Source organism: Diaphorina citri, unplaced genomic scaffold (genome assembly GCF_000475195.1).
Source record: "Diaphorina citri unplaced genomic scaffold, Diaci psyllid genome assembly version 1.1 scaffold202, whole genome shotgun sequence".
Lineage (NCBI taxonomy): Eukaryota > Metazoa > Arthropoda > Insecta > Hemiptera > Psyllidae > Diaphorina > Diaphorina citri.
Genome location: NW_007377639.1, coordinates 82880 through 110364, shown reverse-complemented (window position 1 = coordinate 110364; position 27485 = coordinate 82880). Strand labels below are relative to the sequence as shown.

General features: G+C 36.4%; 2 protein-coding genes and 1 long non-coding RNA gene across 3 annotated transcripts; 2 read left to right on the top strand and 1 right to left on the bottom strand.

The window, feature by feature from the left end:
• Positions 1-520: 520 nt before the first annotated feature.
• LOC113466043 lies at positions 521-1747 on the bottom strand. The gene is made up of 2 exons (XR_003390577.1): positions 1641-1747; positions 521-1355 (listed from the first exon to the last, which is right to left on the bottom strand). It is a non-coding gene; the product is annotated as an uncharacterized LOC113466043 (long non-coding RNA).
• Positions 1748-3898: 2151 nt separating this feature from the next.
• Positions 3899-26972, top strand: LOC103505912. Its single transcript, XM_017442620.2, has 5 exons — positions 3899-4496; positions 4815-5006; positions 19054-19160; positions 19619-19814; positions 26834-26972. Exons 2-5 carry the CDS (start codon positions 4816-4818, stop codon positions 26970-26972), a joined length of 633 nt encoding a protein of 210 aa, XP_017298109.1. The 5' UTR covers positions 3899-4496; position 4815.
• Positions 13322-15083, top strand: LOC108251970 (E3 ubiquitin-protein ligase MIB2-like). The gene has a single exon (XM_017442622.2). The coding sequence runs from the start codon at positions 13466-13468 to the stop codon at positions 14858-14860; it is 1395 nt and encodes a 464-aa protein (XP_017298111.1). The 5' UTR covers positions 13322-13465; the 3' UTR covers positions 14861-15083.
• Positions 26973-27485: the final 513 nt, after the last annotated feature.

Genomic DNA, 27485 nt, shown 5'->3' with positions numbered 1-27485 from the left:
TTATCGCATAATTATTTTCCTTCCAAGTGATCCGAGTTATTTTTAAGTTCTATATTTGTAACAATAGTTTCATTTGGTTTCAAAGTATGTAGCAGAAAGAAATAAGGTATCATTGAAGGTAAACATGTACCTAAACCTACAATCCTGCAAACTGGACTTTCACAAGGGAGCGAACATTCTGATAAATTAAGTTATAAACATGATTATAGTCCCTTGCTTAGGTCACTTCTCACTTGTAATTAATGTGAGGAAAGAATCAACAAGTGAGTTGAGAGTGGTTAAAGATATCAATTCAATAACTGTGAAGAAGGTGACTAAAGTACTCTTCTAAAAATTTCTTTTTTCCCTTTCAAGCAGTTCGACAGATGCAGTATCGAGAAACGAAAATTCACTCTCATTCGGTATTTGTGTAGTGTGGATATTATGATGAATGTATTTTAATACCCGACCAACACTTCGGAACCCTTTGTAGTCTGAGTTTTATCTAGTGTAAAAAATAAAATAAAAAAATGTACGCGTCGTGTCCTCATGGAAAGTGTGAGATATGCTCGCTTGTTTGGACAGAGTGAAAGGACCAAGTCTAGACTTGGAGCTGGAAATAGCTCCTATATTTTATTATTTAGGGATGTAAATTTACAACCTGTCTACTTAATTATTACTTAGCGCGTAGCACGCACTACTTCATTAGAGCCGACCATTTTCTGTTTAGAGCGAACGAATTCTTTCTCTCTCTTGTTCTCTTTGAAAAGAAAATAAAACGGATCATTATGAAACACAATATCCGGACAGTGTTCTACAACCGAGATTCTACAAATCAAATCCGATCATTCAGGTTTGATAATTTTATGTATAAATCTCAAGTAAATCTGCTTGACAAACATCAATGTTTGCGCAGACAGTTTTACAGTGTGTGGCATGGTTTCCGCATACGGTTTGCATGAAATCGTGCGTGCTATTATTTTGTCGGACATCTCCACTAGAAAACAGCACAAATTTGAATTATGCTTACACAAGTATGTGTCTCATGTTTACACAAACATGGATATGTTTGCACAGACATGGATGTTTGTCAAGCAAGTTGCTGTGTACTTACTTACTGTGTAGGCCGTGACTTTTAAAACTGTAGACAGACCATTGCCTCGACAATCAATCGCCTCCATGTTGCATGTATTCCTGAGTTTCTCAATGGAACTGATCCATATTGGTGACTTTCCCCTGGGTCTTGTTCCTTCAGGATTTGCAGTGACTACTGATCCGATAGTGTCATCCATTCTTCTAATGCGCCTGTACAGTATTCCGTTAATTAAAGAAATATGGCTGGGCAGGATACCTACATACAGGAGGCTAGGACGTTCCTGGAAAAATCCAAAATACGAGAAATTATGAATAACTAAAGGAAATTTATAACTCTGAAATGACAGGTACAACATCTAATGAACAAATCCAGAATATTAACATACACAGATTATACAGTATGTATGACTGTGACAATTAGTAGACCTTGTGAATAATGAATAAGGCTAAATTAGGCTGAAAAAAAAAACTTTGAAGTGAAAACTAAAAGTTCATAAATTCGGTACAAAGCCCCATTTGTGAAAATCTTTGCGATAAAAAGTACCCTGCGACGCGACGTCAATTACCCTCGAAAGATGTGAAATCCTTTTTGATTCTCTTTCTCTAAATCACTTCTGTCTGACTGCAGTGATAGAGTTCTTGGTGCCCATACTAGTGAAATGGACTTGATATATGGGGAAAGATGATTGCATTGAATTTAATGCTGCATTTTCCACGAAACATCTAATGTTGATGAATATTTTCAGGTTCCCCTCGTATCATCTCGGTGTCATCTCTCATGTTATTGTTATGTCCCTGTAATAGTTCATTTACTGACAGTACCAACACTATAAATTTAATGTCGATAACAAAGCAAAAGGAAGAGTACTCTCAACACACATCCATTTCATTCCGTTTCTAGTTTGAAACACAAATTTTTATTTTAACGTTGCGATGAGATAGGACCGAGGTATATTTACGATAAATCCATTGTTTATAATTTCAAAATTCATCCAAACGGCATACGAAACACCACCGCATAAGACGGACTCTACTCTAATAAATGATAAGTCGTTGCTGTTCCGAAAAAGCAAAATAACGGTTTAGAGTTCTCACAAAATTTACCAACTATGCATTTGAATTTCGTTCTCGGAGGTAAACGAGATCATAAAATTTTATGTCTAATATTGGGCACTTCCAAGTGCCAAAGTGGAAAAAAACTAATTGCATTTTGGCGTGGATGAATAATATAATTGCATAGTATTCTAAATCCTACTTCAGAATATATTGCACTAATGGAAACCGTATCACTCAATCATTTTATCAAGCTCACCGTAATTAGGAGACCCCAAGTCCTATTACACAAATATTGAACTTTTTCAAGACACCTGAACGTGCAGTAATTGCTATTTCTTATCACTCACTCCTGATTAGTGGATTTGGTTATACAGGGCGGCCAAAAAGTAAAAGAACATAATTTAAAATCCTTATCACCTTCGAATGTGTTTTCTTTTTCACACTTACAAGCCTATTTTTACGTGATTCGTTCTTAGTCGGTCAGGCCACACCAACTTCACCAGAAGTTAACACGAGTTTCGTAGGGAACTCTAGTGTATTGTATGTACATAACTACATACCTATGGTCCGAGGCAAAGCCGCTGGCAGATTATATTTTCCTTTAAACAAATGAAAATCAATCAAGTAAATAATAATGATAAATAATAAAACATATTTTCAATACAAGTATGAATATTTTGCCCGATGGAACAACCTCCTTGAATAACAAGTGTCCAATTGAAGAACCTAATTTATGTCCAGTTTGTATCATATTTATGGGACCTTCACGCCTCTAACGTGTTCATTAATTAAGAAGATAGGCAATAGATAAAACAAAACCACTTGGGAGACTTCAAACTTTATTATGGCAACATGATGTGTGATACCCGTACAAACAGAGCTAGTTAATATTAGTATAGCTTTCCAATTTAACAAGCCCAAGTTTTGCGCCGCCCACCCTGGAGGTCCAAGGTTTAGAGAGTCCTCTCAGTCTCCTGTGTCAGCTTGATAGTAAAACCAACAATATTAGTGTAATGAATGATCCGAAAAATAAAATAAAACTGATTATCCTTGTTAATTATAGAAATCTGCTTTTCCGAAATATCCAAAATTTCAGCCTTTCATCAGATTAAATTTGACAGTTAGGTATAGGCATTTGCAACTCTAATTTTGTAATCTACAATCCCCAGAAGCACTGATGGAACTTCTTTATCAGCCTCCTATGACTAAAAGCCATATTTTTTTCGCAGAATAGGAAGAAAGATGACTACCAAAAGAGGAAAAGATTGGGAATAATCTGTTCGGAGAGATGAGAAAAAGTACTTCCTATTATATGAACTTTGAAACAGTTGGTTCAACTCAAAATTATTAGTTCTGCGCACGCAAAAGTATTCTGTAGGCCCTCCCTAGAGAGTTCTATATTGATCACCAAGGATAGAAATATCAACTCGCATATTGTGATGTGCTTTCAATTTTTAGTTCCAATCTGAACCTCTGCTTCTGCTTCTCGACTATCTAATATTCAAACAGCCCCGCTCAAACATCATGTTCGCAATACTTCGCTAAATACTACGTAAAAAATCACACCGTTCTTTGCGTGCTTTTCGTTTCGAACGCACATTTTTTTCCCGGAGTGCAATTCACTTAATGAGAAAGTAGTAAATTGAATCCGAAAAATACCAAGCTAATAATAAAACAAATAACTGTTCATTAATTTCCTCAATCGAAGTGTTTTCATTTATCCTCTCGCCACGGGCCAAATAACCCCGTGACATACCAAGCTATCTTTGCTTTTCCAAAAGTTCCTTTTTCCACTTCGATTCCTTAAAAATAAATAATTATCTACATATAATAATAATAATAATCTTATTTTTCCTGTGAATAAATTTAATGATAATAAAAGGCAAAGTTTAGTTTATTTTCACTGCACTCGCATACTCGCGCATACACCAACGTAGTTCATAAGTAATATTTCATATTACCTATAATTAAATAAATAGCCCAAAAAATGCACCGGGACATTTACAAAGTTAACCGTGATTACTGCTTATTGACACCAATGTGAACGCCCTGTGTGCTAGGTGAATTATTCTATTTATTAAGTTCTAAAATACCGAAACAAAGTTACTTCAATGGACTACAAATTTCGACACCATTCGTTTTACTTCTTTTAGAATGACATAAATATTACCAACTACTTATGGGCTTTCATAGGATGAATAGAATCTTAAACAGAACGAATGAGGAAAATGTGAATTAAGAAGATAAAGAGATTCTATGGAGCAAGTTTCACTCAATATGGACGGATCAACTACGAAAATTTTAACCTGGAACTTATTTCGTGGAATTTGATTTTTTCAAGGCAGGATTTTATTCTCATCAAAAAAGTAAGTTTCCCTTTAATTACTAAGATTAAAAGCAATATATATATATATATTTATATTTTTAATAAACAATAGATAGGAAAAGAATTCCCAATGTTTGGTTGGTTTCTGATAAAGTAGTAGGTATATCAGTATCTACTAATAGTACTTTATTTATACTGTCAAAGCAGGACATGTAGTCCCTTTATCTCAACAGTTCAATATTGCTCCACTTTACTAAAGGCCATTGTGCCTTGAAGTAATAAAGCGGTTCCAATTTACAATCTTTTTTTGTCACCAAAACTTTCATTTATTAAAGTCGATGTTTATTCCTTGTTATAGGATGGCGAGAGTTCTTCTAGTGCTCAGTATATTGCTCCTACTAAGTCACGTAGAACTCCTGCAGGACCCCAGCCACAAGAGGAAAGGAACGGACAGTATAAAAATGCAACTTGTGAAGACAATGATCAACCAGAACATACTACCTCTCGGCCGAAGGCACCAAGCCTTTCTCTACAACCATGAACTTAGTAGGTAAGAATGCCTGAAGACAGAACTTCCCAAATCAATCTACACGAGTAGTTCAAAATATATTATAATAAATATTTAGCACTCCCATCTCATATCACGCAGAAAATTATTCGGTAAAAATACCCAAGGACAACAGTTACCAATCCAAATTACACCGGTTAAATAGTGCACTAACCCAAATAACTCTCTCAAGAAAGGGTCCTTGCGATAATAATCAAGTTTATATGAGATCTAAAAAAAGCAAAATTTCGTTTTTCAGTTGCATACTTTCGCTACATTTCATCATAATCGCATTAATCGGACAAATATGTAGTTCGAGTAATGGTGGACCAAACGAAGTAATACATAGAACCAAAATTGTCAAGTTTATACTTGGGGGTGAATTAGGAACTAGCTAGACAATTGACCATTCTTGGATATTGGATGAGGCAAATTCAATTCATTATATGAAATAATTCAGTGTATGGAAAATCAATTGTGCCGAAAACGACTCTTCCCAACAGAAAAAGTAGCAAAATATATGGATAACACATTTTCTAAATCCTTGATTACACAGAAAGCGTAGTATGTACATGAACGGAGGGAGGTTGAATTCACCTATGTGAGAAGTCTAGTGGAGTACGTTGATCATTAAATGTTAGACCCACAGCAATGTAGAAAATGTCTCGTCAAGAAGTATCCATATGATATTTCAGAGGCGTAGACGGTATATTTTTCACTTCCCATAGGAAGGTACACGAGGTATACAATGTTCCCAACAGTGGAGACAGTAGGAGGCATAAACACAACGTCTCTTGCACTGACATTCCAATACTCATCTGTATCCAAAGATCTCATCTGACATAGGTACATAAACATCGATTAAATATGTCTACAGGTACTAATTGGAGCATTTTTTTTTTCTTTTTTTAGGCCATGTGTACTCAAGTTGACTCATACTATACAGCACTGTATCTCCAAAGATTCGGAAGTTACACTCTGTGAATGCGTCATTCATTAATTCAGGGATTTTCGGGTTTTCTAAATCCACATTAAAAATACATCATATATTCACATTATATTGCGAATGCACCTTCCAAACTGCAACATCGCCACTGTCTGTTTTGTTTTGATCTATTTAAGTTGCATGTGATGTTACAGACAATAAAACCATAAGCTGAAAAACGTATATTTTACAACGCACCATTAAATAAGTACAACCATTTGACAACTAATCTTATCTTTAATTATTAAGATTAAACAAGGCATAATAATAACATTTCTAGAGGGGGGTAACTTCATGAGATTTACCAGTGAGATTACGTCAGATTCGATCATATCGATTCAAGCGGGACGACTTACTAACTCATTTTTATGGTCGTTCCAGATAAATGTATGAACTATGAAATAATTACTGATGAAAATTTGTTCGAATCAATGAGACCACAGTTCCTCAAAGAAAGATAAACTTGTTTTTCATTTGAAAAGGAAGAGCTTTCTTAATTTATGTGAAACAGTATCCAAAATTAACATAATTGATCCTACTTAAAGGGAGACGAGAGCTCATGTTGAGATTGAGAATAGTATGTCAGTGGAGTATTTCTGAAACAAAAATTAGAAACCTTTCATTAGTGAATTTTCAGCATCGTTTAAATATCATTAACTACGTGAATCTAAACATTCTATTCATACATATAACCATAATTACAGATTGAGGTCATTTACAGCTTCATCTACATATTTTCTACTTTGTTATAATAGCATAAATTTCATTCTAGTAGGTATTTGCTCAATTTAAATTACCCAAAGATGCATTTAAAGTTTTAAACTCCACACACACCACTGAGAAAACAAAACTAATATATAAGTAAGATTTTTCATTAAGATAAACAAATCCTACGACTTTTTCGGATCCGACGATATACGTACCTACAACCTACATGTATCTTAATTTGTCCAAATTATTAAAATTTATTCCTGTCTTTTTGATCTTAATTTACTTGTTAACATTTAAATTTGGTAGCCGTTCAATCGGCAACAGGAGTATTGACCATTTCGAGAACCTCTCTTTGAGTTTTGATAAGTTCTAATTGGGTGGTACTTGTCTGAAACCATGGCAATTTGGGTAGATATGCAAAATATTTTGAGCCCTTTATGACTTGTTTGGAATTTTTGATAATTCAAAATGCGACTTAAGTTAATCTACAAGGATCAACATTTAAAAATTCTCATTAACAAACTCACAGTGTAGGTACATTTTCTAGTGAAGCCGGTTCGGTACAGACCTACTAAAAGCGCGGTTTTCACAAGGAAATACATGTGATTAATTGATTCTGAATGGATCGCATAGGAGTATGATTCTATTTAAACTATCAACTAAATCATAGATCACAGATATACATCCGATTTATTCTGATTGGCGCCAAGAAATTGACATTCTCAGATCCTTGTTGTGTGACAATATATTACTATCAATATATCACAGAATACTATGGCTGTAAAAGACAAATCAATTGAATCTAGCACTAACATCTCGTTTCGTATGTGTTTGACATATCTCTGGATCTTGGTCCGAAAGCGTGCATCTCTACGAAAAACAAGAAAGGTATAACGACCACTAGGAATATTATTAACAGTGTAGGAAATAGTCACTTTATTTATTTCACTTACTTTGATGAGTACAATGAGTATGGGATAGAGTTCAATGAATGAACTTATTCAATGGGGCAAGAATGCGTACATCTAAAATCTATACATGTGTACGTACGTAATTTGGCAATACATACTCAGATTTGGCTACATTAAATTGCTATAGCTACACTGGAGCAATATGTACGAATAATGCCGGAATGGGTATAACACCAAGCAACAAAGTTGCAAAGAGTAAAACAGATTTTCGAATTAAAAATAACATGGAAAAAAGCAAACAAATTTGAGTACATCAATTATATTGAACAAAGAGAGGAATAAATAAATCAGCACAAAGAAGAGCGAACAAGAGTTATCGGAGAGGATTGGAAATATTTATTATGATGATTGATTTATAGATGAGATGATATTCAAAGCTAACTGATGATGAGTGTCTAACAAAAGGAGTCAACCTGTATAAACCGCACTCTTCTTTGTCCAATATCCTTCAATGGCGAAAACATCAGCATGGCCTCTGCAAGTGGTCAATATCCTGTGAAACCGAAAGAACCAAAAGTATAATAAATTGTGTAGACCTATGTATATTCTAGTCGAATCCGTCAAACTATCCTTTCTATAAAACTGAGCTCTTCACAATCTGATTTTATAAATATTGTATTGCAATATTCAAGTATTGTATTGCAAGAATTTGAATTTTGTGAACGAGATACCAAGGTAGGCACTTTTTTATTTTAGGTAGGTTGCGAGAATATCTAGTAGCAAACTTTTCCCTCATCAGAAATAATGAAATAAGGTGAAATTCTACACTGATTGAAACACGTGTTTTACAAATCTATTTCTGTGTGGAAACCACAGTGCAACCACAATACGAAACACTGTCTTGAATGTAATATACACCTTTGTGGTCATATGTGAAGCTCTGATATCAAATTTACGTGTAATGAACTAATCCTAATCCGTATTCCAAATTCAGCCAATATGAAAACCACCGTGAAAGTATGCAGAATGGAATGGCCACTTCTCAATAGTAAGGCCACTGTTCTTTATATCATACACCCTCGTACCTTATCATGAAGAAACAATCCTTAGAAAATATTGTGTGTTCTTCCGTTATGCATATGCATACTATTTTGGTTGAACTTTTTTCCTTTTTCGATTTGTGATACAACCCGTACACGTTGATCACGTTCAAATAAAATTCACGTAAACGGAACAGCAGCTCACTAGCATTTTCTACCACTAGACCTAAACCTTTCCTGATCTTTACCTACCTTTACTGATCCTAAAACCCGAGCCGCATGAAGGATAAAAAATTTGATAAATGAGACGTACATTAAGCAGAGGATATGCCACGCTATTATTATGTTGCCCTAGGTTAGGTAAAATAAACCTTTCCTGATCTTTACCTACCTTTACTGATCCTAAAACCCGAGCCGCATGAAGGATAAAAAATTTGATAAATGAGACGTACATACATTAAGCAGAGGATATGCCACGCTATTATTATGTTGCCCTAGGTTAGGTAAAAAAAAATGTTGAGGAAGGTTATTGCTTTTTATTTTTTTGGCACAGATGTTGACTATACCGTGTTTTATTTCGTTACTCTTTCCCCCTCAATATGGCGTGGACCTAATGGGCATTCGTTTTCACATAGGTAATAATTTAATCATGCTTTTTCTTTAATGCCCTACTTCCTTGTTCTTCTTCATCACTGCTGATTTTTTTCTTTTTTTTTTATGATTATTGCATCACCTACTTGCGAAAATTCCAGGGGGAAAAGTTCCCAAACCCTATGAATCTTACTCCTCAAAGGGACTATGATTGGCCCAAAGCTAAGCCGTTTTTTGGCACAGATGTTGACTATACCGTGTTTTATTTCGTTACTCTTTCCCCCTCAATATGGCGTGGACCTAATGGGCATTCGTTTTGACATAGGTAATAATTTAATCATGCTTTTTCTTTAATTCCCTACTTCCTTGTCCTTCTTCATCACTGCTGATTTTTTTCTTTTTTTATGATTATTGCATCACCTACTTGCGAAAATTCCAGGGGGAAAAGTTTCCAAACCCTATGAATCTTACTCCTCAAAGGGACTATGACTGGCCCAAAGCTAAGCCAAAAATTTTCATAAACCTTTTCCGGAAATTACTATAATGAACGTTTGGATACCCAACATCAATATAAAATTGTACATATACCTATACATAGCCTGTACTTTAACTTGTAGTTTTACGACCATAATGAACGTTTGGATACCCAACATCAATATAAAATTGTACATATACCTATACATAGCCTGTACTTTAACTTGTAGTTTTACGACCTATTATGAACATATCTGACCGAGGACTTTTTAAAGCGAGGGAGTAAGATCAGGTCCTACTGGGCATGAAGAGGATGTCACGGCAACAGGATGGGATTAGGGATTTGTAGGTTTCCAGATGGAGGGTTAGAAAATCCGGAACAGATGTGCAAAGGATTTAGGATCATTCATCATCTAGTATTTTCGAATGCCTAGTAGGTACTATTGGATTCTGCACAGGTATAACATATGACACCACATGTATTGTGTTTTCTTCTTCTTCTTCTTCTTCTTCTTCTTCTTCTTCTTCTTCTTCTTCTTCTTTCTCCTTTCTTTTCGTATTTTATTGCTATTATTATAGAGCCGTGATTCCAAAATATTTACACATATATTTTGGTCCTATAATATCTCTTTATTTTTCCGCAAAGTTGTGGGTTCAAAGCAGAAAATAAGTGATGACTTCTGCTTAACGATGTGAAATTCGTATGTAATTAACTTTCTTTAAAAATGTAAATTGGACCAGAGGTCTCTTTTTTTTCCTTTTTAACTCATGGCCTTCCTGGAGAAATAACCACTTGACTACCTGAAAAACACTCATGATGCTAGAAAACTACTGACTGTGTGTGGGTCCCTTTGCAATGTTGTAGAAGATGCAAGGGCTGTGAAAATAAAATTCAACTTTTCCGCTTTAAAAAGATTTATTTCAACCAATCAGAGGAAAACTTTTTCCAAAGAAAATGTAAACAACATTGCTGGAGCAAAGAATTCAACCTGTGGCTGGCTTCACACTAATAATTAACACTTACCGAAAACTTTTTCCAAAGAAAATGTAAACAACATTGCTGGAGCAAAGAATTCAACCTGTGGCTGGCTTCACACTAATAATTAACACTTAATTAAGTTATTTGTAGCATTCCAGATCCCCCCACATACGGTTATTAGTTTTCTATTATCAAGTGTGTTTTACAGGTAGTCATGTTATTTCTCCAAGAAGGACGTGAGTTAAACTAAAAAGGTCTCATTCTGATGATTGAATAAAGCCCAAGTTTTCCTGAAAGATGTAGACCTCTGCTCCAGAATTTCCTTGGACAAAAACCGTGACTGACAGAAGTCTGCATTTTTTTTTTTTTTTTAAGTGGTTTTAGGACATTTCTTGGAAACAAAGCCAAAGTTAGGAAAATGACCCACAGAATCTTGTTAGAAATGATGAGATCCACCTACCCTGAGCCGTTGTGAGAGTTTTTCTGGTGCACCCTGTATAGTTACCTTTTAATCCAAGCAAAATCCATGTTTCTATGTGTTGCCGTCTTTTCAAACTATCATTTTCATTTCTCAATAATGTGTTTGTATGCTAACTCTTTGATAATTGTAATAGGACACCTACCGTATGGGGTGAATAGGATCAGTTTTCAACTTTGAAGTTTGATAAATCCATTTTGTTATTAAAAAAAAAAAATCTGTTTGGTACCAAAAGTTGAGTCTTGATGGTAATAGGACACCTACCGTATGGGGTGAATAGGATCAGTTTTCAACTTTGAAGTTTGATAAATCCATTTTGTTATTAAAAAAAAAAAAATCTGTTTGGTACCAAAAGTTGAGTCTTGATAAGCTCTTTCCAATGATAGGTACCAAAATCATAATTTTCAGATTGCCCAATTTTCTGGAAAATGCTTTTTTATGGTATGATCCAATTTACCATGAACATGGGGTGAATAGGATCACCTGTTGTTTTCTGATAAACAATTCTATTCAGCACCCCCTGAGGTAAATCAGATCAGTAAGCGGAATTTTTAAAAAATTAAGAAATACAATTCTGAACATAAAAAAAAATAATTTTCCGGATGAACTTTTTTTTTATCCAAAAATCATTTTTACGGGTCATAGGCCCATAGAAATCTTTTAGATGAATTACAATAATAAACTACTTTTGGTACCCTTTAAGAGTACCTCCCCTCAAACAAACCTCAGGGGCAAAATATACAAAATAACATTAGGACACTTGTGATCTGATTCACCTCACAGATTTCTAATTTCAGAGACCTTTGAAGGAAATGAGCCTTTTCAAGGTCAAAACGTCGAAACTTATTATAGATGGCATAAATGAATTCAGCACAAAATTGTGTATGGGGTTGACCATATTTAACAAATTACAAAAATACTGGCCACTGATTTGCAAACAAGATTGGCACTACCTATCAAAGTGTTTTTAAGATCATTAGGAAGCTTATGAAGTTGTTCATGAGTGTAGCTAAAAAAAAAAAAAAAAAAATGGATGTGTTGATTTTTTGGCAAAAATGATCCTATTCACCATCATGATCCTATTCACCCCATTTTACGGTATTGAACTATATTAGACAGATTTCGCAACGCATTTTTTTTGGGGATCGTTACGATGCTCGACGAGTTTTGGTTTCTGCGCATGACACACGTTTTGGGGTTTTGAACACGGGGATCGGAGTTACGATGTTTTGGCTTGAACATGGGGTTTTTTTTCGTATTACGAAAATGAAATTTCCATGTTAGAAACGCGCGTAAATTTAAATTCTTTTTGGATAGATCACGGTTATTTTACATTTTTGAAGGGGAAATTAATTTTGACTGAAATTTTTTGATGTTGGTAGGTATCTTAATTAATTCAGAAATTAATTAAAAACAAAAACATATCAAAAAACTCATTTTTTATGTAATAATTAATTATTAATTTTTTCTTTTCTTCGTTATCTGTTCTGTCCTTTTTTTACCTATCGTTTTATTTGTACAAAAAAGAACGTAACAGATAACGAACACGGTGGAATAATTAAATTGAGAAAACAAATAAATAATTTTAAAAAATCATTGTTTCCTGTTTTTAATTAATTAATTCAAAAACTGATTTGAATAATTTGTTATTTAGGACAAGACAAAACATTGAACAAATTAAAGGTATGATTACTTGAGCGTCCGCTAGGTTCGCTTCGGTTTTCGGTTTCGGTTTTCGATCCCGTGCTAAATCTAAAAACATGATGTAAACAAGATGGCGCCAACATGGGTTGCGTTATGGGGATCAGGATTCGATGCGAAATCTCCCTAATAAATTAATGTTCGTTTTGCTTTCAGGTTTCATGACAGTATTGCACCGTGCTCTGTTCACTTGGTTTCTCTTCCTTGTTTTCCTCATTCTTCTTGTTCTACGCCTGGATGTACGTACTCAGTGGAACTGGTTTCTTGTGTTTGCTCCACTATGGGCCTACCTTATTCTGTTGTTTTTCTACTTAACTATCAAACTCATTCAGACATGTAAATATAGCAGCATTCCCCTCAACTCTCCACTGATCTATAGTAAGATCTTGAACTTGAGCTGTGTATTTGTGCTCATTATTTCTCTTATCGTGTTTTGTGCTAAACTGGAGAATGTTATTGACATTCCATATGTGTTTGTCTTTCTTCCATTGTGGGTTTGTTTTCCACCAACACTGATTTATGTGTTTGTAGGACTTATTAAGGGAAGAAACAACCGATACTTGTACTAATAAGGATGTATTAAAGAGGGACCATGTTAAATATTGAAATTGGACTGCGTGTAATCCGAGGACCTGATTGGAAATGGTTGGATGAAGATGGAGGAGAAGGAGGCTTGGGTACTGTTGTAGCTGTAAAATCTAATGTTGTTTCTGTCATCTGGGACCTTGGAAACAAATCTTCCTGCTATCGAGTAGGATCTGAGAATGCATATGATCTGCAGGTTTATGACTCTGGACCCGTCGGCATTAAACATGAAACAATCTCATGTGATGCTTGCCAAGATGAGAGATCTTGTATTGTAGGAACCCGCTACTCTTGTATTGAGTGCAGTAATTATGATCTTTGTGCGTCGTGCTATCATGGAGATGAACATGACATCACTCATGCTTTCTACAGGGTGGACACACCAACTTCTTCTACTGCTAGTCTCCCTCCTAGACGTTTGAGCAAGAAGATTTATGTACGAGGTTTCTCTATTGGCGCCAAAGTATCTCGTGGCCTAAATTGGGAGTGGGAAAATCAAGATGGTGGCCCTGGTAAGACGGGAAGAATTATTAGCATTGAGGACGGTAAAGTAGGGAAATCATACCGTTCAGTTGCTAAAGTTCTGTGGAGTATTGGTAAAGAAAACATTTATCGAATAGGCAGCTATGGGAAGGTGGATTTGAAGTGTGTAGGAAGTGGTGCAAGCAGCATGGTGTACAAATCTCATTTACCTGTACTGGGCCAGACAATCAGCACAGGTTATATATTCAGACGTGGTGATAGAGTCAAGGTTATTACTGATGCCAAAACACTGCAGCACGTACAAGAAAGTAGCAAGGGCGGCTGGACTCCTCAGCTGCTCAACTTCCTTGGCCATACGGGCATTGTGCACAGAGTTACAGAACAAACACTCGTACGAGTGCGCTTTGAAAATTGTGATAACAAGTGGACATTTGACCCTCGTGCTCTCACCAAAGTAGACCCATTCGTAGCAGGAGACTTTGTATATTTCATCCCAGATGAGCTCAGTGCTAAAGAACACCTCAAAGGCCATGGCGAGTGGATTGCTGCAATGGCTGGTGACTTGGGAGATATTGGAATTGTCATCAAAGTATATGAAGATAAAGATGTGCGGGTGGCATTCCGTAAGAACACGTGGACTTTGAGTAGCAAGTGTTTGAAGCTCATCAAATCAAACTCTCTGTCTGACAGTACCTCCTTAGAGATAACTTACAGAGATTACCTCCTTCCCTTCCTTAATAGTCAAGTGAATGCCTCGACACAATCAGCACCACTGCTCAACTCAGAGTCACCTCCTGATGTTGTGGAAGAAGTAGAAGCAGTCATGAGAGAAGTGGTGAGGGGAAATCCCTCAGCAGTAAAGGCCTTCCTGGAAAATAATGCCAACTTGATCGACTGCCCTGTGTTGGGAGGTAAGTAGCAGTAGTATAAGGTTCTTTACACTCTCTGTATTTTGTAGGTATCGATATCGCATGGAAGCATTATTTACTTACCCATGTTTGAAATGTATTCCTGGGCGTTGGATCCACTGAGTTGAGTTTTTAGTGTTCACCTTTTCAGTCGAAAATAATCATAATCAGGGTTCGTAATTAACAGTTATCGCTACTACAGGAATGGGTAAAATTTGAATTGTTTCATTTTCTACCTAAATATCCTGAACAATCCTTGGAATCGCGCTGGCCGTTAATTACTGAATTTACATAGTAAAGATAGAGAGAGGGAAATAACTTGTGCTGGGTTCTACACACGAATCCGGGATTTGCGAATCCCGTGTTCACTCGGCAACTCGGGATTCGCTTCGTGAGCGTTCTACACAATGTTCTGAAAGTTTTTTGAACGTTCCTTTGTTTTTAACTTGGCAACAAAGGAAAATTCAATTGGCAACATTGAATTTTTGTTTTGATGGCATTTCTTCTGTGTTTACTGTGCATTCGTTCTTCTGTGTTTACTCACCACTTGACACGCAATGTCTCTTATCCGAGAATCGTGTTCGTCAAATTCTATACTTGAGAACTGTTTGGCGAGTTCCATGTGCCAAAACGTTTGTTCACAATACACACTATCTCTAAGACCGTACTTTTTGATTTCTTTTATGAGGATCTTTCTTTTAATGTCGAACACGTAATTGGGTAGGTTACATTTTACAGAGATGAACTTCGGGAAGACCCCGTAGTCTAAACATCGGTTAAAGAACACTATATCTTGAGATAGAACTTGGGTTTTAATTACACACTTTTTGTAATTAGATAATACGTTTTGGTGTGAATGATTATTATTAAATATGTTTATGTTAGACATCCTAGGTTATAAAGTTATGAAATAGGTAACTACAAAACTTATTACCTTTATATGATACAATGGATACACGTTCCGGTTTTGATCTTTCTAGTTTTCAAACTCCTCCTGGTCATACCAATATATTCCTTCCCACACCAAAGTGGTGTATTAAGGAGCGCGGCAGCGCTCCGCTCCGCCAAGTCAAGAAAGTTTGGTCGCGCTACTAGAGATATTACACGCGACAGGGAAAGTAGCCGTTTTCAGGTAGTTGTAGGGGGACAACTACAAATGATGGAAGAAAACGGATTAGGTGTGTGTGTTGGGGCATGAAAGTAGACCAAGTTGAAAAAAAATTTCACCAAAATCGGTTAAGTTTAGCCGGAGATATTTGACTTTGAAAAACGTCAATTTTTTCATCATTTTACCAAGTTGAAAAAAAATGTCATCAAAATCGGTTAAGTTTAGCCGGAGATATTTTACTTTGAAAAACGTCAAATTTTTCATCATTTTCTGCTGCTTTGCTTCCGCTTCTTCTTTGACGTTGACCGCTCTACAGCCTAAACCACTGGACCGATTTTGATGGTTGATGGCTCATTTTTTTTTTCTCATGAGTGGTAGGTGTGCCTTTTCATATTTTCAAGGTCCCTAAAGGGCCCCTTCGGCCTTAAATTTGATAAAAGAGTGACTTTTAGGGGAAAAATTCTAAATTATTGAATAAGGAAGTTTTGTGCTGCGTAAAGAAAGTCGGAGTGTCCGAGTAATAAGGAGTGTGATCTCTGACAAACTGCTGAGCGGGAGAGGTGGGGTTTCGAATCCTACTGTGGTAATTTTTTTTGTACATAATTTTACGAAACTTGGTTATAGGGTTTTAGGTTATTAGCCGTTTTGTTCCAGTACAAATATTTTACAGAAAAACAGTCAATTTCCAAAATTCAAGGATGCCATTAATAGGTGTCTGCGAACTCAGACATTGAAACTTGACCGTTCGAAACTTGGTTATAGGGTTTTAGGTTATTAGCCGTTTTGTTCCAGTACAAATATTTTACAGAAAAACAGTCAATTTCCAAAATTCAACGATGCCATTAATAGGTGTCTGCGAGCTCAGACATTGAAACTTGAAGACCGTACAAAGTGTTGAGCATGATAAGGTCACTTGGTGATGAATTTTATAGCTGCGTGAAAGACCAAGAGCTTGGCCAATCATTATACAATGTAGAGAGCTTTAATTTGAGACAGATTACAATATTGTGTGAGGGTCACTAAAGCCGACATGACACACCTAACTAAAAGATAAAACGATTGTTCACGTTTGACTTGTAAGTTGTAAGAAGTTCGGTATAGAATTATATTGGGATTTAAGCATAAGAGGTTATTGGAAGGATTCATACTAATTTTGTACCGAAACGACCTCTCAGCATACCTACTACTAATGGTGAACACTTCTGAAAACATACTAAACATGGTAAGATAGGGGCAGTGTAGAAATTGAAAACTAAAACTACCTCTTTATTTCCGAAAGTTTGCTACTGCTGAAAAATGTCTTAGAATAGGGTCCTGGGGTCCTGATGCGAAAGTCCTTACATAGGCCCTAAATTGCAAATCCTGAGATAGGAGAGGAGATACAAACAGAATCACTCAAGTCATGGGCCTTGACACACAGGAGTCTTCAACAAAAATAGAATTTTTTATCTGAGAGGGGCATCACATCTCACTTCCCTACCTCAGTGCTCCGTCTGACATGATAATCCTCAATTTCATACTAACCTGACTAAGTAGAATATTCCACATTTACCTATTCTTTTGTTGATATTTATACAAATTGAATGCAAGATGTACCGTAAACATACGAACACTTTATTCATTAAGTACCTTTCTCCTATTTTGACTGAACACTTCTTATATCTAGCAATATCTTTCTGAACTTGATAGACAGTGAGTCAAATTCATTTGAGACTGGATTTTATGAATTTGATCACACTTCACGTATTATTGCTCACTCTGCAAGTCCACTGACCACATAGCTTCCTTACCCTACATTCAAAATGAAACCGTTCATCAGAAAACTTCCATTTTAGTCATGTGAAATTCTGCTCTTTGATAACGATACAATGTAACAGATCCACATGTCATCCATCTGTCAATTTGCACATCGCAAGAAGGAAACTAATACGATTTGAGTGATAATTTCATTATATGTACGTAGAGAGGATATTAAAAATGGTTTACTGGATTCATATAAATCCGACTACGGCTATGGAGGAATCAAAAGATGCCAATCAACAGAAAGGAATATGGGTCTTCGTACGCCCATCTGCCTGAAAAACAAACAGTAAAGTACAATGATTAGCATTACTCTTACAATACACATTCAATAAAGCTCCCAAAACCTTTTTTAAAAGACCTATACTAATTTTCAGAAAGGGGTTTTTAGCCCGTCCTTCCTTTTTTATTACGATAGTAATAAAAAAAAGGTATAGTGGACGGGCTATTGTATTCGCTTCGGTGTCGTCTGTCACTCTGTCAGTCAGTCTACACGTAATTGGGTAGGTTACATTTTACAGAGATGAACTTCGGGAAGACCCCGTAGTCTAAACATCGGTTAAAGAACACTATATCTTGAGATAGAACTTGGGTTTTAATTACACACTTTTTGTAATTAGATAATACGTTTTGGTGTGAATGATTATTATTAAATATGTTTATGTTAGACTGCAATGTCTCATAATTATGTTGACTCAAGTCACAAATGACGTCGCAGTCTCCCTTCTTTTCCCAAAGTCAAATTAAAAAGAAAAAAATCGCTTAGGCCGAATGATTTATGGCCTACCTTAACTACCTACCTACACGTATATGTGCAATACGGGGAGCTTAATATACATAACGTATTAGACCCTCGACCTCGGTTCAGTCTAGATGTTACACGTGTACGACGGAGAATTTCATTATTCACGAGAAATATTCGGACCTGGTGTGGAAGTGCATGACTTCTACCAAGTAGTGAATCTTGCACTGCATCCTGCATACATAGGGACTTCTACCCAGTATAGTGAATCTTGCACTGCAACTTGCATACATAGGGTCACCAGACGTCTTTCGCTGGAGCCACTGGCCTGCAGCAGCAGCTGTCCACAGCAATCAGTTAGGGGTGATAAGATGTTTTTGGACCAAACTAATCTGTGATATTTGTAATGAGGTGTTCTGAAGAGTGAAATTGGTTCAGAATTTTGTTATACATCCGATGCACAAGATGTTGTTACTTCCAAGCTTATATTTCAATATGTACTTATAAGGACTCGGTTTTAAATTTCAATGCACTTGTCTCTGATTTGATTTCAGCTTTTATGTGTTACTTCATTCTCCCGTAAGCCTCCTGTCAATTACCCTTATACCGTGTTCTTCGTCAGTCGACTGGGCAATCTACTACAAATTTGATCCGGGCCAATGTAAGTCATATTGACACATTTCACCCTTTCAGAAAAACTCCTTTCAAATAATATGATCATTGATCACTAAATTTAAGTGAACATTACTTTGGACAAGGCGGTAAAATCGGAATATTTTTGTTTGACACCTTGACACCTGATGAGCACACACACTATCAGGTAGACCTGACAGGTCAGACAGGTAATACTGAAAATGTCCGAATGACAGGTCTACGGTCTACCTGATACCTGATGAGCACACACACTTCAGGTAGACCTGAGAGGTACGGCTGAAAATGCCCGAATGTCAGGTCTACCTGATACCTGATAGTGAATGGCTGGTCTTATGTACCTATTACGTCAACATCAATTAAATCAACCCTGGGATTGGTCGCTTCTCTATCTGACGTCTTCCTCTTCGTCTCTATGTATGATCTGACGTACCTATGACGTATTTCGACTATTTTCTCCACTTCCAGTCGGTCCGGATTCACTCGGTGACTGCATCATGAAGACTGACCACAGCACTCAGGACGCGAGCACGCACAACATCGAGAATGCTGCGGGAGGCCTGTACACGTTTCAAGTGAAGGCGTACAACACCACCAAGATCGAGTGGTTCATCAATCGCTACAGGGACGGGATGCATCCGCTGGCAGAAGACCTCTGGACGAAGCTCAGGACTTATCCAAACCTGGTCGACCTATATATCAAATTAAAGGTCTTTTTACCAGGAACACGAAAATGGTGGTGCAAATTTTCTCCAGAAAACCAAAAAACTGGTTTTTGGGGGATTTTTTTTTTTTTTTTTACATTTTCTCACACAAATGAGCTCTGATCTCGAAATTTGTCGCGACGACCTATAAACTCAAAGCGAGAAAGTTTTAGATAGCACTTTAGTCGTTATTTTAAGACCGGTTTTAGCGTCACCTGTGTTAAACTACGCCGAGCAAGGCCAATAAATGGATGGGTGACTTAAACATTATATTGGGAATAAAAGGAGAACGGGCTCTAGTCTTGATTTTAAATCATTACATGGAAGTAAAATCGAAAAATCAAATCAAGAATAATAATAAACTGAATATTAAACAAATTAGGTAGGTACATAGGTACTGATTTTCTCTAATCACGATCAAATAAACTACGGGCTAAAAAATTCCCGGAGGGACGGGCCCAGCTTATTCAGAAAGGTAAGCGATCTTGATAGAAACTAACTATTCAATAATAACTAAAACCATAATTATTGACTTTATTTTCCAACTACACACACATCATCTTTTTTTTTTTTTTTTTTTGGCGCTGTAGATTTATTAAATGTGTAAATGATTTTCTTTAAGAGATTACTGTAAATGTTTTGTTCTTGCCGCGAGGACCTGCTCAAGCTCTGGTGACGCAGGAATAACTTTCTACAAAAGGACATCATCAGATTCTCGAAGAACATGTCTTTTCAGTCAGTGTGTTAGAGACAAGAAACCGTTTCTTATCAATCTTATATCGTCTCTAAGAAAGGTTTTTATATTGATCTCAATATTGGAATATCACTGATTGGACATAAACTGACCTAACGCCAAAGCAGCAGGGCCATATTTAGGAGGCCGCCCCCGAAAGCGGTGCCGAAAGAATCTGATCTAAAAATCACAAGGTGGAGAAGTCTCATAATACGACCTTAGCAGTTGAGGGTCCTTACCTCCTTACCATAACCACACATTATCATTATGACTAGATATCGTAATTATTTTTACTACTACGAGGTCTTATTAATATATGAAATTAAAGCCTCACACGGAGATATACAGCTATCGTATTATAAGCTCTAATATCCTGGGAGGTAATCTACATATATAGTGAAGATAAGTGGCGTGAAAATGTTGCTGACACAGAACACATGAGAACATTGGAAAGAATTGTCTCTTTCTGATGAGAGTCATATGTAAGTCGTCCAGATAATTATATAACAATGAAATGACACAAGGTAACACCTGAGTGATCTGACAGATAGGAAGTATCTTCGATACAATATTATGTTTACTGTGTCATCCGCTAATGAATACGTAACTATTTTTCGACATTGAACAACCTATAGTGACCAATCTTTTGGACATCATCTAGCCTCAGGGGCTCGGAAAAGCCACCAGCACGCAATTGCCTAGGAGGTCACCCTTCCGAATACCAACTACGCTCAACATTGCTTAACTTCAGTGAATCGATTGCGAACTGGCGCATCGCTGCTTCGCTGGACATGTGTATTAACATTAACAGATGAACTGCCTCTATATTTCTACAACTTCGACAGACGATGCACAAACAAAAAAAAATGAGTAATGAACTCTCAAGTATTTAATGCAGGTCCCAGGTGTCATTTCATTCTAGATGCGACAGTACGACATGCAAATATACATGTGACGTCGGCACACACACACACATACATACATATGAGCCTAAGCCGGTATGAATTTGCCACTAGGTAGGATTTTAGGAAACTGATTCAAATTTCTTTCAGACACAAACGCAATTCAAAATTCAACGCCATTCTACGTCGGCATAAAATTCTTTGTACCTATATGTACTTAAATAAAATAATGGAAATGGATGTATGTACGGGTCGATTTTTATGAGCGCCTATTATTAGCAATTGAATATGCAACAAGCCACGCTTTTTTGAAAAGCTACAAAATAATTTTGTTTTCTATCTATTCTCTCTTTTCACAGTTTCTTTTTTCCATTCCTATAACATTGGAGAACTGGTGAATTAGGAACTAGCTAGACAATTGACCATTCTTGGATATTGGATGAGGCAAATTCAATTCATTATATGAAATAATTCAGTGTATTTCTGTTGGGAAGAGTCGTTGTGCCGAAAACGACTCTTCCCAACAGAAAAAGTAGCAAAATATATGGATAACACAATTTCTAAATCCTTGATTACACAGAGAGCGTAGTATGTACATGAACGGAGGGAGGTTGAATTCACCTATGTGAGAAGTCTAGTGGAGTACGTTGATCATTAAATGTTAGACCCACAGCAATGTAGAAAATGTCTCGTCAAGAAGTATCCATATGATATTTCAGAGGCGTAGACGGTATATTTTTCACTTCCCATAGGAAGGTACACGAGGTATACAATGTTCCCAACAGTGGAGACAGTAGGAGGCATAAACACAACGTCTCTTGCACTGACATTCCAATACTCATCTGTATCCAAAGATCTCATCTGACATAGGTACATAAACATCGATTAAATATGTCTAAGTCGTTATTTTAAGACCGGTTTTAGCGTCACCTGTGTTAAACTACGCCGAGCAAGGCCAATAAATGGATGGGTGACTTAAACATTATATTGGGAATAAAAGGAGAACGGGCTCTAGTCTTGATTTTAAATCATTACATGGAAGTAAAATCGAAAAATCAAATCAAGAATAATAATAAACTGAATATTAAACAAATTAGGTAGGTACATAGGTACTGATTTTCTCTAATCACGATCAAATAAACTACGGGCTAAAAAATTCCCGGAGGGACGGGCCCAGCTTATTCAGAAAGGTAAGCGATCTTGATAGAAACTAACTATTCAATAATAACTAAAACCATAATTATTGACTTTATTTTCCAACTACACACACATCATCTTTTTTTTTTTTTTTTTTTTTTGGCGCTGTAGATTTATTAAATGTGTAAATGATTTTCTTTAAGAGATTACTGTAAATGTTTTGTTCTTGCCGCGAGGACCTGCTCAAGCTCTGGTGACGCAGGAATAACTTTCTACAAAAGGACATCATCAGATTCTCGAAGAACATGTCTTTTCAGTCAGTGTGTTAGAGACAAGAAACCGTTTCTTATCAATCTTATATCGTCTCTAAGAAAGGTTTTTATATTGATCTCAATATTGGAATATCACTGATTGGACATAAACTGACCTAACGCCAAAGCAGCAGGGCCATATTTAGGAGGCCGCCCCCGAAAGCGGTGCCGAAAGAATCTGATCTAAAAATCACAAGGTGGAGAAGTCTCATAATACGACCTTAGCAGTTGAGGGTCCTTACCTCCTTACCATAACCACACATTATCATTATGACTAGATATCGTAATTATTTTTACTACTACGAGGTCTTATTAATAAATGAAATTAAAGCCTCACACGGAGATATACAGCTATCGTATTATAAGCTCTAATATCCTGGGAGGTAATCTACTATAGTGAAGATAAGTGGCGTGAAAATGTTGCTGACACAGAACACATGAGAACATTGGAAAGAATTGTCTCTTTCTGATGAGAGTCATATGTAAGTCGTCCAGATAATTATATAACAATGAAATGACACAAGGTAACACCTGAGTGATCTGACAGATAGGAAGTATCTTCGATACAATATTATGTTTACTGTGTCATCCGCTAATGAATACGTAACTATTTTTCGACATTGAACAACCTATAGTGACCAATCTTTTGGACATCATCTAGCCTCAGGGGCTCGGAAAAGCCACCAGCACGCAATTGCCTAGGAGGTCACCCTTCCGAATACCAACTACGCTCAACATTGCTTAACTTCAGTGAATCGATTGCGAACTGGCGCATCGCTGCTTCGCTGGACATGTGTATTAACATTAACAGATGAACTGCCTCTATATTTCTACAACTTCGACAGACGATGCACAAACAAAAAAAAATGAGTAATGAACTCTCAAGTATTTAATGCAGGTCCCAGGTGTCATTTCATTCTAGATGCGACAGTACGACATGCAAATATACATGTGACGTCGGCACACACACACATACATACATACATACATAAGAGCCTAAGCCGGTATGAATTTGCCACTAGGTAGGATTTTAGGAAACTGATTCAAATTTCTTTCAGACACAAACGCAATTCAAAATTCAACGCCATTCTACGTCGGCATAAAATTCTTTGTACCTATATGTACTTAAATAAAATAATGGAAATGGATGTATGTACGGGTCGATTTTTATGAGCGCCTATTATTAGCAATTGAATATGCAACAAGCCACGCTTTTTTGAAAAGCTACAAAATAATTTTGTTTTCTATCTATTCTCTCTTTTCACAGTTTCTTTTTTCCATTCCTATAACATTGGAGAACTGGTGAATTAGGAACTAGCTAGACAATTGACCATTCTTGGATATTGGATGAGGCAAATTCAATTCATTATATGAAATAATTCAGTGTATGGAAAATCAATTGTGCCGAAAACGACTCTTCCCAACAGAAAAAGTAGCAAAATATATGGATAACACATTTTCTAAATCCTTGATTACACAGAAAGCGTAGTATGTACATGAACGGAGGGAGGTTGAATTCACCTATGTGAGAAGTCTAGTGGAGTACGTTGATCATTAAATGTTAGACCCACAGCAATGTAGAAAATGTCTCGTCAAGAAGTATCCATATGATATTTCAGAGGCGTAGACGGTATATTTTTCACTTCCCATAGGAAGGTACACGAGGTATACAATGTTCCCAACAGTGGAGACAGTAGGAGGCATAAACACAACGTCTCTTGCACTGACATTCCAATACTCATCTGTATCCAAAGATCTCATCTGACATAGGTACATAAACATCGATTAAATATGTCTACAGGTACTAATTGGAGCATTTTTTTTTTCTTTTTTTAGGCCATGTGTACTCAAGTTGACTCATACTATACAGCACTGTATCTCCAAAGATTCGGAAGTTACACTCTGTGAATGCGTCATTCATTAATTCAGGGATTTTCGGGTTTTCTAAATCCACATTAAAAATACATCATATATTCACATTATATTGCGAATGCACCTTCCAAACTGCAACATCGCCACTGTCTGTTTTGTTTTGATCTATTTAAGTTGCATGTGATGTTACAGACAATAAAACCATAAGCTGAAAAACGTATATTTTACAACGCACCATTAAATAAGTACAACCATTTGACAACTAATCTTATGTACCTTCGCTGTAAATGTAATTGTGGTTTAAATGTTACTTGAGTGAATTGTTACGTATGGGACAAGTCATTATACTGAGTTCGTCGGAAAGACACATAACTTACACGAAACACAAGGAGTTTCCACCTTGACGAATAATTAAGGAGAAAACTTACTTTCAATTGAACTGTTAGGCCCTATTCTAACTTGAACTAACTAGATACATATCTGAAATTGCAATAAGAAACATATAAAATGACTGCAATAAAATAAAATCATACATACCCTATTGTGTTTGAGTTACTTATGTACCTTCGCTGTAAATGTAATTGTGGTTTAAATGTTACTTGAGTGAATTGTTACGTATGGGACAAGTCATTATACTGAGTTCATCGGAAAGACACATAACTTACACGAAACACAAGGAGTTTCCACCTTGACGAATAATTAAGGAGAAAACTTACTTTCAACTGAACTGTTAGGCCCTATTCTAACTTGGACTAACTAGATACATATTTGAAATTGCAATAAGAAACATATAAAATGACTGCAATAAAATAAAATCATACATACCCTATTGTGTTTGAGTTGAACCCCCGATCTTAGATACATGTTCCGATTAACGCGACATACTGTGCGATCAACTTTCAATAGAATTGGTCCTGTTCCTGTCAGTGACTCCAAGAGACTTGGTCCCAAAACCTGTAAACATAACCACCATGTTCATCACAGGCGGGCCTGGATTATAGGGTTGAGGGTCATTGTACAGACATGCTGCAATGTCTCATAATTATGTTGACTCAAGTCACAAATGACGTCGCAGTCTCCCTTCTTTTCCCAAAGTCAAATTAAAAAGAAAAAAAAATCGCTTAGGCCGAATGATTTATGGCCTACCTTAACTACCTACCTACACGTATATGTGCAATACGGGGAGCTTAATATACATAACGTATTAGACCCTCGACCTCGGTTCAGTCTAGATGCTACACGTGTACGACGGAGAATTTCATTATTGACGAGAAATATTTGGACCTGGTGTGGAAGTGCATGACTTCTACCAAGGTAGTGAATCTTGCACTGCATCCTGCATACATAGGGACTTCTACCCAGTAGTGAATCTTGCACTGCAACTTGCATACATAGGGTCACCAGACGTCTTTCGCTGGAGCCACTAGCCTGCAGCAGCAGCTGTCCACAGCAATCGTTACATTAATACATCCATGTTTACTTACCTGAAATATTTCAGTTACATTAATACATCCATGTTTACTTACCTGAAATATTTCAGTTACTTACGGCGTAGCACTCTGGGTCGCGAGTCTGACACTTAACCAATTGGTTACAGAGAGAAATGGGAACTAAAGTGATCTATTAGTTAATTACCGTCTAAGCACCTCAGTCGGATCCTGACTATTTTCAGGATGCACTACTCTGAAATATTTCAGTTACTTACGGCGTAGCACTCTGGGTCGCGAGTCTGACACTTAACCAATTGGTTACAGAGAGAAATGGGAACTAACGTGATCTATTAGTTAATTACCGTCTAAGCACCTCAGTCAGATCCTGACTATTTTCAGGATGCACTACTATGCCTCAAGAGAACAATACAGGGGCTGGTTGACTACTAGGAAAGTGCCTCATATGACTTCAGTGGGAGGTATATTACCTACCTAGGTACCTACTTAATTATGGACTTGCCAAGTTACCTTCTTGTCCAAATGAACAAAAAGTACTTACTTACATAAATTGTAATTCTATGTTTACATTTTCAGAAAGGAGTTGAAACAGAAGGTAACCAATCTCAAGCCAGGCAGAGAGTATATTATTCAAGTCATCATGAAGAAAACTCGAAGCCGGTCTTTATCTTATGATCTACTCAGAGTGAATACAGTACCTACCTGTGTTGATTAGACAGAATGATACCTAGAGAAGCACAAATACTTAAACTTGTGCTGAACATTTTGGCCACTTTGGTCAGTGGGAAAGGATGAAAACTGGTGAATAGTGGAACATTGTAATTGTATCCTATTTGAGAGAGAATTCACCAAATTTATAGAGATCACGATGAATTTTCCAAAAAATATTCAACCAACTTTAAGAATTCACAGTAAAGGTAAATACCTACTTACTAATGCATAGATGCAATTAGAATGACATACCAACTTGGTTTAGACAAGGATAAGAGGTTTTTCAAAGGGACATCTTTTCTACCTACTTAATTTCATTAACTTGTTCAAATGTATTTAATTACATACTTACTTAAGTATTTGTTGTATGAAATCATTGTAAATACAATATGAATGTAAATAGATAACTAATATTATAATGAAAATATTTCCACACCCTTTGTGTTATTGAATGTAAATGCTGCAACCCTAAATACCTATACTTAGAACAAGAAAAAACCCCTGATCAATCATTTTA